The following is a 14625-nucleotide window of genomic DNA, read 5'->3' on the forward strand; positions in this document are numbered from 1 at the left end:
TGCCCAGCACTCATATTAAGACTGTAATGAACACTGCAAGCTCTAGGGGATGCTAACAGGACTGCAGTCTGTCCAAGGAAACAGTATTACTTTATAAAAATAGTGATTGTGCGGTGGAGGATGAAGGACAAGCAAGTAAAACTACTTTTAGTTTTCCCTTCTTCCAGGAACTTCAACTTGCAGAGACTTGAAGAACATGCAGGTATTTAGGATTTGTAAATACAGGTCTACAGTTATGTTAAATTATTAGACAGCAGCATGAAAGTCAGTCAGAATCAGGCTAGTAATATGACTTGGTGACTTCAGGTCAGCGTTGGAACATATTTACATGACAGATGGCGCATGTGAGGGAATCTGTTAATCTGGCTCCCACCCCTCGGCCCTCCATCAGGGGTTCGGCTTGATTCCCAAACATCAAACCAAGGACATGCTTCTCCCTCTCCTGGCATCTATGAATGTGCTCAGTGTTCTCCTCTTTCCATCTTCTTAGAAATGCCTCCATCAAACTGTCAGCTTCATTCAGTTCAATATGCTTTCTTTGGGTATGAAATTCACTTCTAGGAGTAACTGGTGTGAAATTAACTCCTGAGGTTGCTGAAGTTGTTGAGGTTGTACGGCAGCACACTGAGCCCTACACCAAAGACCAAATCTGGCTTTCCTTCAGTCCTCACGTGAACACACAGATAAGAGATCATGAACTGATCTGTTATCAGCTGTGCAGAGTTACAGAACTGCATGCTGGCGTGCCAACATTCTTGCCTTGTAGTCTACCGTAGCCCTTTGTCATTTGGTTCAGGGACCCTGCAGAGAGGCCGAAAAACCATCTAAACTTCAGACACTGGCAACTATGGCTCAAATTCACCCCAATTTTCCAACAGAGACACTGAAAATTAGACAGTCTCTCTCTTTTTGTTTTTGTTGAATGAGTGGAGCCATTCCACTAGGACCACAGACATCAACAAACTCTTATCTTAATCGATGCCAGACCAGCCCGCGGCTCCAAGCTCCTCTGGATAAATAATTCCCTTTGACGCAAAGCCAAACTTTAAACATGAACTCCAATGCGTTCAATCTAAACTTGCTCCCAACCGTCTTTAATTTTGATAAGAACAATCAACTAGAGCACATAAAAGCTTGATCCAGTTCAGCCTTCCAGGTGAGGCCAGACTGTGGTCATATGGTAGGTTTTGTTGGTGCCTATGATAACCAAATGGACTCACGCTCCTCTGACCAGAGCATCTACAGTTTGAGACTTGTTTTAAATCCCCACCAGCAGACTTTCCTCACCTGAAACTCCCATGGCATTGGTTGTTTGTTCAAGCACTTCGATACATTTTCCTGACAAGCAACCTCTGAAATGATTAATCAATTAAACAGGAAATTCATCTGCAATTATTTAACTGTTTCAGTCCACAATGGACTTTTGGTCAAATAAATCGAGCAATTTGTAGACATGGCTTTAGGCAGTGGAAAGTTATCATGGGTAATTTTCTATATTTTCTGACATTTTACAGATAAAACTATTAATTTATTAATAAAGAAAATGATCAGAAAATAAGCAATAATACAAATAATCGCTAGTGGCAGCCCTGCTTGTGGTTATGAAAGTCTTCTTCAGAAGGACAGTTGTAGACAGACATTTTTCTGTCATCCTCCTCATGCTGAACATCTTCCATTTAAATTCAACACATACAACTCTGAATGTAAAACTTTAAATGGGTATGTATTTATCAAACCTGAAGCATGTTCTGTGAACTAACATTTGTGAGATGGTGACTGAAAAGCAACCAGTGTTACATATTAAGATACCCATCTGTAAACAGTGATCCATGATGTTCTACACAGAGCCAGTGTAGCAGGATAGAGATCTGTCACACCTTGATGTTGCTTAACCAGGATCAGCTTTGAGTAGGGCTCAGAGATTTCAAGTTTGAACAGAAAACCTACAAAGAGAAAAATCAAATTTTTGTCTATCATCAAAACATGTCTGCTCTGCTCTCTGCCAGGATTCAGATGGAAGTAATTTCTACTAAAACTGAGAACCATTATCCAGCGGTACATCCATATATTTACTGTAATGTTGCAGTTGGCTTTGAAAAATTATCTGTTTTGGCTAAGTGAAGCAGTCAAAATATTTCCAAAGGAAAAACTGGCAGTAACACAAAGAAAGGAAAAGACTTCGATTTAAAACTGATAACTCAGATAGTAAACAAAAAACTCCCATAAAGTTATAAGAACAAAATTAAAATGCTTTATAGGATTTCTAAAGAATATTAGTACTAAATATTGTGTTTAAGTGAACATGAAATTATATCTTTTTGAAAAAGAGGATTTTCATCTGTACTGCTGTCATTATGACCTACAGATTATACAATACTGACGTATTGAATTAAACTGATGAGGTCGTATGTTCAGCAAAGGAAGTGTAAAATACAATATAGATCCACCTCAATGTTATACACTTAGACCTTTAAGTATGCATTACTCTATGTAATCTACTTTGCTGCTTTTAAAATCCTAATGTGCTACCGATTGGCCAACAATTTGAATTATATCCAAACTTGTAGACAATCGCCAAGGACACACAGGCGGCAGAAGTGCCCCAAAGTGCTGCAAGCTGCCCATGTTACCCACTGGGCTGTTCAGACCGAGTGCACTGCAGCGCAGAGTTCCTTGGCCGGCTCACAATGTGCAGTGATTAGTTTTGCGTCTGTTCTACCTTTTCCAAGCAAAAAACAACAACTCTGCAGCCAATACAGGTTTGGAGAGGTAACTGACCAGAACAGTGCAGAAGTTGGGAGTAATTCAAGGACTGAAATATGGAAAAAAGAGAAACCAAATGGAGAAAGAGTAGACCCTCGCCTGACTGTCTGTTTGCAGTGCATTGCGATTTATATCAATTACACTACAAATTACAAAACAGTTTTAGTATGCTTTTAAAAAACAAGATTCCTGCTTTATCATATCTGTATTTAAACCTTTTCATCATTTATCAGAGAAATGTGCTTTGCTGTAAGCATTTTCTACACGAATCTCCCCTTTTGATTGAGTACCTGCTATTGATAATGCATTAAACATCAACAATAAGTAACTAATACACTGAGTCGTTTTTGAGAAGAATATTTTGTACTTTTACTTAAGTATTCTTATTCTTTCAAAGTTACTTTTAGATAAATTATATTTAAAGAAGTGAAAAACCTTTATGAATTTCAACCAATCAGGTCAAAATGTGTTCACATTGCTGGTAAGATATTAAATTAACCTTTGAATTGTACTGAATGACACAGAAAGAACCTAGACTGAAATGACTTAAGTCCAAAATTCAGACATCTGATTGGTCCTTCTTTGCTCTTTGACTGAATGTTTGGATCACTCGGCTGTACATTGGACGCAGAGACACAGCAAATACTGAGACGTTTGGAAGGGAAGCCTGTCATTATGGCCTGAGGCTTCAGCTCTGGTCAGAAGATGACTAGATGTGGATAGGAAAGCAGCCGTGGTCTATCCAGCTAAAGTCCTCCTTCGAATACCTAGGTGTCAACTGACTTCCACTCTGTGACCTCTGACCTTTTGGGTGCCATGGAAATGAGGAAATAAGAACTAATTGTCTCAGAGGACAGCAACAGTCAGTAGATGAAAATAAAATGCCTCTATATCCCTGATTCGTTGACATTTTATACAACCAGGAAACACAGCTGTCAATGAGCACAACACCAGACCTATTAAAGACGCTATGTATGTGTGCAGTGATTTAGAGGTCTGAAAGTACGAACTACTATGAATGTGAGTTTGAGAGTTATGAGTTTTCCTGAGGGTGACACAAGTGGAAAGATCATTGGGTCATTTAAATGTAAAAGGTTCATTAATTGGGGAGCAGGGATGTGAAATTGAATGGCACACTGATCAGTATTTTTAATATTTTTCTGTGTAAAAGCGAAAGATTTGTCCTGGTGGTGGTGGTTTAAAAACAGTACATCATAGGCTATTGTATCTCTGAATTCTCTGAAAAGTATTGGGATTTTTTTTTTTGACCTTTTATTGCCTTCGATTGATAGTGACAGCTATAGAGCAACAGGAAAGGGGAAGAACTAGAGGGGATGACACACAGCAAAGGGCCACAGGTCAGAGTCGAGCCCTGGGATGCTGCAGTAAGAACTCAGCCTTGGTACATGGGGCGCCAGCTCTGCCAAGTGAGCCATATGGGCGCCTTCTCCAAGGATTTTTAAATTAAGTTTCAAGAGCTGGAAAGTAAATGAGGCTTTACAATACGAATACGTCCCAGATGTTTTCAGCCTTAAACATGGAAAAAGTATTGGCTCATAAAATCACATGAACAAGCGAATGTTAAAGCTTTCATGATCTGCTATTGTGCTGTAACTCAAACATTTAAACACTCACAAACAGAGAGAATAGTTAAGCAGACATTTATTTATATGACCGACGCTGCAGATGACCAGTTTGGAGTAAATTCAGAGTAACTGTTGAGCTCATCCAGCTGTAACTTCCATAAACTCATTGAATGAGAACAATATAAAAACAGTCAGAAGGTCAGATGAAGTTGAAGAGAGTTCCGCAGATGGGCTGACACACATTTTACACTGTTAATTAGGTTTTGTGTCTCTGTTGCTTTTTCTGGTCAGTCTGTCAGCATCTCCGCTGGAGACATGACGCCAGAGTGTCTTAACAGTGGGGTCGGGACCCAGCGTCAGCCACTTGGTATACATCCAACATCCCAGGAGATTGCTCAATATTTACTTGTTTATTGAATTCTAGTTTTGGAATATTCTTTAAAAAGAGTCTTAAGCCTTACTACTGACTTACGCGGCAATGTTCATTACACAATAATAAACAGATTGCATGAAATATTCTGAGAGTTTTATGAAATTCTATCCACTGATATCTTGTGTGTAAGGATAACATTTTCTTCTGATGGTGGCGCTAGAGAGGCACTGTCTAACATTCCCAAACAACTACTGTGGAAGACCATGCTCTTTATAGTCACATTATGTCTCACAGTAATCTGTCCTGTCGGTATATATTGTAAATATGTTGTTTGTAAATAGAGAAGATGGGATGGTGGCTGACAAAAATAGATTTTTTCCTTGATGTTGTTCTACCTGATTCCTCTTACACAGATGAACACTCACACTCATGTCTACTTCATGACCTAATGTATCACCATTACTCCTATTCATCTTGTCACATCTTAACTTTCTTTTGATTAAATTTAAGGAATTTGCTAAAAAGGTGTACAAATGGAAATGCTGTTTAATGCATTGCTGGGCCTCCCCAAATGTCACCATTTGAATGTGATTCACTTGGGGCTTCCTCTTCAAAAGACTTATTCAGTATGCCAAACTAAACCCTAATCCAACACCTATCCTTTCATGCAAATTCTATTTAAAGTATTTTTGGGGGTTTTGCTTTATTTGACAGGAAAGTGGAGAGACAGAAAAGGCAGGGGAGAGAGGGGATGACATGCAGCAAAGGGCCTTGGGCCGGATTAAACCTGATACGCGCTCTACCCAGTGAGTTACCTGGGCACCCCTCTTTAATGCAAAATTGTGCAACACACCTGCGATCATGTGAATCTTGAAGATTAAAAATGGCCGTGCTAGAAAAAATTGGACGAATAATCAATATTTCAGTTTTTTTCTCTTTCCTCTCTCCCTTTTCAGGATGATTGACAGCTGCTCCTTCTGAACCCCAGGATGCCTGTAGTGCCAGTGGGCGGGACATCCTCCTCCCACCACGTTGTACCTGTTGCCCTCACCTGCTCCTGGCTGCTCCTGCTCTTCCATGCCGCCTTTGGTCAGAAACCCGCCAAGCTGCCCTTGATTGGCCGGAAGCCCTTCATCGCAGCCTGGAATGCCCCGCTGGACATGTGCATCATTAAGTACAATGTTACCACCAACATCGACCACCTCTTCCACATCCACGGGAGCCCGCGTGCTGATTGGACGGGCCAGAATGTCACCATCTTCTATGCCAACCGGCTGGGCTACTACCCCCACTACACGCCGCAGGGCGTTCCTGTGCACGGCGGCCTGCCTCAGAACTGCAGCCTGGACCTGCATCTGTTCAAGGCCTATCAGGACATCAACCACTTCATCCCTGCAGAGGACTTCCGTGGCCTGGCTGTCATTGACTGGGAGTTCTGGCGGCCTCAGTGGAACCGTAACTGGCACAAAAAAGACATCTACCGCCGCAAGTCGAAGGAGCTGACCGCCAAGGCGTATATCAATGTGACAGAGGCACAGGTGGAGGAGCTGGCACGGCGGAGGTTTGAGAAGAGTGCCAAGGCATTCATGCAGAGGACTATCCAGCTGGGGATACGCCTTCGCCCCAATGCTCTCTGGGGTTTCTACCTCTACCCTGACTGCCACAACTACAACCTGCATGAGCAGAACTACACAGGCTTCTGCCCTCTGCTCGAGAGGCTGAGGAACGAAGAGCTGGTGTGGCTGTGGAACAGCAGCACAGCACTCTTCCCCTCTGTGGCAATCAGGAAAAGTCACACCAACAGCATCAGCAACCTGCACTTCTCCCAGCACAGAATCCGAGAGTCACTACGGGTTGCCTCCCTGACCTCCAAAGAGTATGACCTCCCCACCTATGTGTACCTGAGGCTGGGCTACAGAGACGAGGCACTGACCTTCCTCACGGCAGTAAGAACAACGTTTATCTGGTTGGACAGTTATTGGACAGTCCTGTAGCTTGTTATAGTTACATTATGTTAAATGTGGAAGCCTGAATGACAACCACAATCTTTCCCTAACCTTAACCAAGTAGCTTTAGGTGCCCAAACCAGGTGACAGATCATAAAAAGCGTATACTTTACATATGTATAAAGGTTATATGAGTTGTTTTGGACACTGACAAGAACATTGTCACAAAAAAGCAGATAACATTATGGTTCAATATTATCAGCACCTTAAAATCTTTACTATATATATAACTGACGTAAGGTGGAAACATTCAACTCTTTTCCCACATTCGTTTGACATTTACATGGTTAAATTGCAGCTATTCACTGACCCACACCAAGTTTTTTCTGTGACAACCTGCACAATAAAAGAAACGTCAAGATGGACAACCTTATGTCACCTGGGTTAAATTGTAATTAATAGTAATTTATCACTTTTATTATGACTTATTCATTTCAAACAGTACAGTAAAGACAGGGACCGATGTAGTCAAATAGTTGTAAATAATTTATCCTCAGAAAGATAACATGGAAGAAAAATAATAAAACATTTGTGAAATAATACAAAAATACACTGATTTACTTTTTTCTGACTGCAAAAGAAATACTTGACTGTAGTAAAATAATAATACAATAATATTTTATATTTTATAGTTACTTTCCACCACTGTTACTGCTGCATAAGCCATAGTATCAAACTAATGGAACTTATACACAGATGTTTATCAAAGACACTACAATATATAATAGGAATCTCTGACATAAAGATGTCCCGTTTTTCACAACACCGGCTGTTTGCACTGACTGAAGGTCTGCATTTATTGACTTCTTCCATCTAGTGGACATCCATAGAACAGCAGCTCAGAGTCACCAGTGTTGTGGTTTCCTTGCTCTACCTAATACAGTTATTTGTCTACATCATGTCTATATCATGTAGACAAATAACAGGCGCCAGTGGGCATCGAAAATTATTATTGTTTTTTTTGTTGTTTTTTTTCTCCCTCGGGGGTGACTGGCGGCGCCCCTCCAGCAGATGGCGCTTTAGGCGACCGCCTATATCGCCTATGCCTAGAGCCGGCCCTGTCTACATGCCTACAGATTCATTGAGGAGTTTTAGAAATAACCTTTGAAATATCTGTGTGTTTTTAGCCTGAGAAATACTTCAGTTCTTCTTCACTTGATCTCGAACAGAATCAGAAGCGCCATTTTGTGGCTCTTTGGTCAACATAATTATTCTCTCTTGTCACATTAACTGCATCTATTTGCCTAAGCTTCAGCTTTATAATCCTTATACAATACAGGATTGCATAATGAAATGCAGTTAAAGCTCTCTCCATGCTACACACACAGAAAATGTATTAACACATATTTTAAATTAAATTAACAAAACAGTAAATAAAATAGAACAAAGTATATAATAATGTATATAAAAGTAGCACTACTTGTTTTTAGGAAAACTACATAATAGTTGTGTGGTGTGCAGAGGAAGTCATGGATTTGAAGAGTTTTTGCACAAATGATAAATAGTTATGTCTTAATGAATGAATTACTTTTTAATTGAATAAAATATATGATTGTCAGTTATGCCATGTGATAGAAGAGATCCATTCTCAAAATCGGGGCATTTTTGTTTTGTTTGATCATTTAACTCAAATGCTTTTTGGTTAATTAAAATAATTTTTATATTTATATGTGGGTCAGTGACAGAGACAGACCTGTGATGTGACTTCTGTACCTGTGTGTTTCCTACAGAAAGACTTGATCCACACCATCGGGGAGAGTGCTGCACTGGGAGCTGCAGGATTTGTCATTTGGGGAGACCTGAACCTGACCTCGTCCAGGGTGGGTGTCCTTTTGGCTTTGCGAAAAAGACCCTTAAATCTTTACAGACTGTTTCTGTAAAACCGACCTGTTGGCTCACAGAGGGAAAGGATCCTCTGACTTTGTCTATCAGCTAATGATTCACTGATACACAAAGAATATTTAAATACAGGTCATAGGCTTTTTGTTCTAATTTGTGTTGTTGAAACAGTCTGACTGTGTACTTTCATGTGAAAAACACTCTTTCCTCAAGCTTCTCGATTTGTTTTGGACTCCGAACAAACCACAGCTGTAAATATAGTCAGACAATAGAAAGTTGACATCATGTGGTCGCTGTGTGTCGCTGTCATTTTGAAAACTATAATGCATGTTTTTATGGCCTGTAGTGATCCCGTCTACATCCAAACAGCATCTGACAGTCACCAGAATTTCAGGGAGTGGCCTTGAGTGAATTTGCAGTTGCTTTTCAAAAAATGTTTTGTGTGCATCTGTTTCCCTCTGCTTTGCCCACCTTAACTCTTAAAAGGTCCAGTGTGTAACATATAGGAGAGTCTATTGGCAGACATTTAACATAATAATAAAACTATGTTTTTATTAGTGCATAATCACCTGAATGTTTTTATTATCTTAAAATGAGCATTTTATATCTATAGACTCCATGGGTCGCCTTCCATGGAGTTTCTATGGTAAACCAAAACGGACAAACACTGGCTAGAAAGATAGATAGAGGTGTTTGTTAGTTGTTTGGAGGCCACCGTAGCTTCTCTTTCATGCTTGGAAAGGGAGGGTAAAGCGAGAGAGAGTTGCAATCTGCAACAAATCAAATCAAATTAGTTTACAGTTGGTGGTGGTAATATGCCTTATTTGGCTCGGTGTGCTAGTAGCCAGCCTTGGAAGCAATTGACCAGCCAAGGCATAACCGTTTTCCATACACATGATAGCTTGGCTCGACTTAGTTTGTCCATGGTCACTTGAATGAAAAGCAGTCAATCCAAACATTATTTTCAGATTTTTTGGCGGTGGTTATGTTCTAAAGCACAAATAAACCCACCTTCCTCCCTGCAGTATGTACCCAAACAGATTAATTTTTTATTGAAGAATAAACGCCAACTATGCTCTTTCCGGTGATGAACACATTTCATTTCCTTTACGTTATTCACAATAAAAGTCTCCAGATATTTTGTTAGACTGTTCACCTGTGTCACCTCCATTTTTGTTTTTTTTGGGGGTTCTCTGTGGAGGACAATTGTTAGAGGGTGAATAACTTCAATATTTTTCATGTTGTGGTAGTTAGGCCGACTCACTTTCTCTAAGTTAAATTCTGTCTCTGTTTGACTGTAGTGTTCAGGTTGTGATTCTGAATGTGAAATTAAGAAAATCTCACCAGCGTCTGCTTGAGAATTCCTAATGGTCCTAAAGAACAAGAAGGGCTGTAATCTATCTGACAATCAAGGAAACTATAAAAGACAATGTTCTAATGCCCTGCTTAGTGTAGACCTATTGAAGCCTATGGGAGATACATGGAAAAACAAACTAAAATGCAACATATCTACGTAGAGTGACCCTCGATAAAGAAATGTCTCTACAAAATGAAAGAACACACAAGAACCCAATGGATGGTGGTATATACATACCATACATATACATATATTACTGGTTTCTCATTTTGCAATAAAAAAAAATCCTATCTACATTATACCTTGTGAGACATTGCTTGAAAATGTAGATGTGTTGTTTTGTTTCCACAGCACAACTGCACCAAGGTGAAATCCTTCCTGAGACACCGCCTGGGCCAGTACATCACGAATGTGACGCGAGCTGCTGAAGTCTGTAGCGACTTCCTGTGCCAGGGGAATGGCCGCTGTGTCCGTAGAGACCCCCTCGCCCACCATTACCTCCACCTGAGTGCCAAAAGCTACCGCATCCGGCTTTCTGTTGATGGGAACTTTGTCGTTACTGGGTGGCACTCACAGCATGAGCTGCAGCTGCTGACTGAGAGGTTTCGCTGCCACTGTTACGAAGGCCATGAGGGCGAGCGCTGCGACAGCATCAACATAGTAAGGGAGGATGACAGGCCGTGGAGGGAGGAGGAGGATGATGAGCAGGAGAGGCGGAGAACGGAGTGGGAAGACGAGCAGGGTGAACGGTGGGAGGGAGGGGAGAGTATGGCACCACTGACCGGCTACAGCCTTCAGCTGATGTTGTTGATGATCCTGTTGAACTTATTGTTGGTAAAGATGGCTGTATGACGCAGTCTGCAAAAAATAGGTTTCAACACAGCTGTGTGCAGATGTTACTTTTTTTAACACACAGACAGCATGATGTCTTAGATTTAAGAAGAAGATGAACTGGTCTTTGGCTGAATTTGAACTAAGGACGTCTGTCGTCTAACCATCACAATTTGGTTCTTGTCAAAGTCGCTCAAATCCTCACACTGCCCATTTTTCCTGCTTCTAACACATCAAGTGGAGGACAAACACTTGCTGCCTAATATAATCCACCCACTGACAAGAGCCATGATAACCAGATAATGAGTGTTATTCACTTCACCTGTCAATGCTCATAATGTTATGGCTGATTGGTGTAAGTTTTGCTCATGGCCATTAGAGGAAGTTAAGCTGATCGCCACAATGATCACACACTCAGCTGAGGGCGTTTACATTTATGGTGAAATGTGAATTGAAAACAAAGTATTTTTCTCTGACAGCTGCTGTGTTGAAAAGTAAGATGTCTAAAAACACCTTTTTAAAAGGAGTGTAATGGCAATTTATATGACACCAGGGTTTGGCCTGTTGGTATAAAGGTTTGGTTAATTCTACAGTTCAACTGAGCTGTATTTGACTACAGCAAAAACATGCACTTCCTTTTGTGCCAACAACTGCAGTTCTTCCAAGAATGTTAATTAGTAAATGTAGGAAAGGAAAGGAAAGGAAAGGTTTGAAAAGATGATCATCCAGTGTCACTGCAGAACGAGGATCAGACTGCACATTTTTACTTTTTACAGTTAAAAAGAATTGCAGTAAAATGTGGCTTGCTGCGGAATGATCCTCCAGTTTGTTTTGTGGAAACACAATAACCAAGCCTTTCAATGAAAACCAAAGGGTGCTAATACTACCACACAACCATATGTAGGAAAATAATCACTAACATTTGATGCTTGGTCTGGTGTTTTTGAAGCAATCCTGTCTCCTATGAATTATGTTTCTACATTCGGAAATTGTTTTAAGAATTACATTGTGGTAACAACCAATACCTGCCTGTATTATGTTCAGAGATAAAAAAAATTTGAAACACCACATTTATGTGGCAAGGTGGAGTCATAAAGCACGTGGTTGGGGTGGACTGTGGACGTACAAAGTGCAGGACTATCACACCACAGTTCTGGGGTTCATGTCCAGACTTAGCTGAGGTAAGGGAAAGATTATGATTTTAGTCAAATGGACAGTTTTCCTAGGTTGCCTATTTTAGCAGAAATCAATGAAATACATTGTCAGTGAACACTTCACTGATAAGTTCAACGTTTTTATTTTATTTTGCCAGGTATGATAATTAACATTTCCTCATTATGTTATTAGAAAACCTAATTTGGTACTATATCTTGCTGTTGCAAATTAGTTGTATATAAATCCTAGTTCTAGGAGACAGGGCTGTTTTAAAGACATCCTTTAAGAATATTTGTTTATTTCTAATGGCATGAAACTTTAACAATAAGCTGTTATTTTACTTGACGTTATACATTGTACATATTACATATACATATTTTTTGTACTGTTGCTTACATATTCTTGAAGTACAGCTTGTAAGGAAACGCCTCATATTTGACCCTTTTGGGACGTGGCGTGCTCATGTTTTAGGTGCTATTAATTTCAAAATATTATGTATCTCTGTCTTTTCTATATGGATGTAAGTATAAGAATAGAGGATCAGGTTTGTTTTTCAATGATTACTGTATGTAGACGATGATGTTACTATATCTCAGTTTAGAGGAATCAAATCAAATGTGTGATATCTCATCTTGTGGAAGCAGTTATGTCACTGATGAACATTACTGTAGGTATGATGATACACTGAACAAGATATAAAAGATGGCACATACTAAATCTGAATACATGACTCAGTGGTTCTCTCTGGTCCATTGGTTCTTCAGTGCCTACTGCTTTCCAAAGTTTGGACTAAAAACTGAATGTAGGTTAAAGGGAATTTGAGTCAAATCGTTTGTACTTGACATGGAAAAACCCAAGATGGTCTTTTTAAACTTGACATGGACCCAAACCTGAACCGATCTGAGGTTAGAAAAACTGTTCTTACCAGTTTGTTGATGCCCATTCTCTTTTTCTGTCTAGATTTTTTTTTTACCTGGACCATTAACCCCCAGAGAACAGCTATCTAGGATGCTAAAGTTCTCCACTTGAAGTCCATGTTCCTTGTTTATTTAGGAGCTTTCAACCCTCATTATCAGATGAAGTTTACTCAGTTTTCATAAATCTGTAGATTTTTAAACTTTCATTCGTCTAGTAGTTTGTATTCCTGTCTACATTGCTAGGACACTCTATTAACTTCCTCCCCCCATCAATGGCATAATCCCTCTGGACCTATGTTTTGGAGGACCAATAACCATGACCGCAATCTTTTCCTCACCTTAATCAAGCAGTTATAGTGACCTGAACCATAGAAGTGGCAGAGCAGAAAACACTCACATGAATTACCTGTAATAATTTTGGAAGACAGTGACAAACAATTCTGTCCTCCAAATAAGGCTGTAAACCAGAAAAAGGTCATATCGGTAGTTTTGGAGGGCAAAGGCAAATGGCATGTAGTTGCAGTTTTTCCCACTCCAGTTGAAATATTTTCAACTAGCCTCTTCAACTCAGCACACTTTGTGCCTTGAGCAACTACATTTCCACTCATGTCTTTTCATAATTGCATCTCTCAGAAAATACACTATATGTTCAGTATGAACATATCTTTAAAGTAAATGAACAGCAGCATTGTGTTTCTATTTTACTGCACATGAAGAGCTTAGTCACTTTTAAAAAAAAGGCCTCTTGTGAAACTGACTTATAATTTGTTGCTAACAGAGTGTCCTGGGGTCCAGTCCAAGTGTATCATTGGTCAGAGACCTGGAGCATTTTAAGCTAAACCAAATCCAGTGAAGAGGTAGGCCTGAGACCTGGTTTGCGTTGGGTGGGTCATCCCAAAGATGTCTAATGGTCTATAGGTAGAGTTTCTCTAACTTTATGGTATTTTAAGTTAAACATGTAGCATGTTACAAGTCTCTGTAACCCTGATCCTGGTTTGAAATGAATCAGTACTTTCATCTCGAGCAAGCTTTCAGGTGAAGTTCAGTTCTGAAGAGCTTCACTTCACTCAGCATGTTGCAGTAGCGGCACTTACTGCAGTGCACGGTGTTTTGTCTCTTAAGATTGTAAACCAAATATGCAAGGACTATGCAACACATGAAAAATGTTATTTGAATGTAATTGCACTGCAAATAAAGAATTTCCTTCAGTACACGTTTCTTCTGTGCACACATTTCTTCGGCAGCCTTGTTGGACAATCAGAAAAACTTCCATTTTGTGCAACTTGTGCATGCCACGTCTGATGAGTGTTACAGCCTTGCAATGGTGCTAGTGTGGCTGCAGTAAAATGTCAGTAAAATGTCACTCACTAGTGTTTTCACATCCAAGCCTAGAAACCTGAATCATCTACTGGCTGGTTTCTGTCCAAATACTGAAGACTGAAAAGAGGAAGAGGTGTAGACAAAAAGATAACATTCTGTACTTTCTCACCGACGATGACTCATGAAAAATATCAAACATTCAAAAAACCTGAGTGTTTGATCTGTGGAGCACAAGTCAAACACAAATACTGGACGACAGGGCAGTCATTTGACATATAATTTGTCTTGGACAAATTAAATGTTCTTTAAAGATATTTCCCTGTTCACCTATTCTAAGTTCAGTCATGTAAACTACAGATGTTTCAGAACAAGGGTGAACAAAAGTCATTGGTGAGTCACTAGTGTGGATCAACAACTCTGACAACATCAGTTTGTGATATGAGGCAATACTGGTGGAAGTTATGCCCAAGCCCAAATA

The 14625-nt window shown here is 39.9% G+C and overlaps 1 protein-coding gene across 2 annotated transcripts in view; it reads left to right on the forward strand.

Annotated features, from left to right (window-relative positions):
* The window catches only part of LOC118331040 (hyaluronidase-4), a 16653-nt gene extending 2628 nt beyond the window's left edge, over positions 1-14025 (forward strand). The window contains exons 1-4 of one of the 2 annotated variants that reach the window (XM_035665802.1): positions 5443-5528; positions 5679-6668; positions 8459-8548; positions 10276-14025. In XM_035665802.1, the coding sequence (XP_035521695.1) occupies positions 5712-6668; positions 8459-8548; positions 10276-10776 (1548 nt within the window). In that variant the 5' untranslated portion in view covers positions 5443-5528; positions 5679-5711 and the 3' untranslated portion in view covers positions 10777-14025. Of the gene's footprint in view, positions 1-5442; positions 5529-5678; positions 6669-8458; positions 8549-10275 lie in introns of those variants that run through there. The other variant, XM_035665803.1, reaches the window with a different exon arrangement.
* The last annotated feature ends 600 nt before the right edge of the window (positions 14026-14625 follow it).

This window comes from Morone saxatilis, unplaced genomic scaffold (genome assembly GCF_004916995.1).
Source record: "Morone saxatilis isolate NCDOM2014 unplaced genomic scaffold, NCSU_SB_2.0 Contig2, whole genome shotgun sequence".
Classification (NCBI taxonomy): domain Eukaryota; kingdom Metazoa; phylum Chordata; class Actinopteri; family Moronidae; genus Morone; species Morone saxatilis.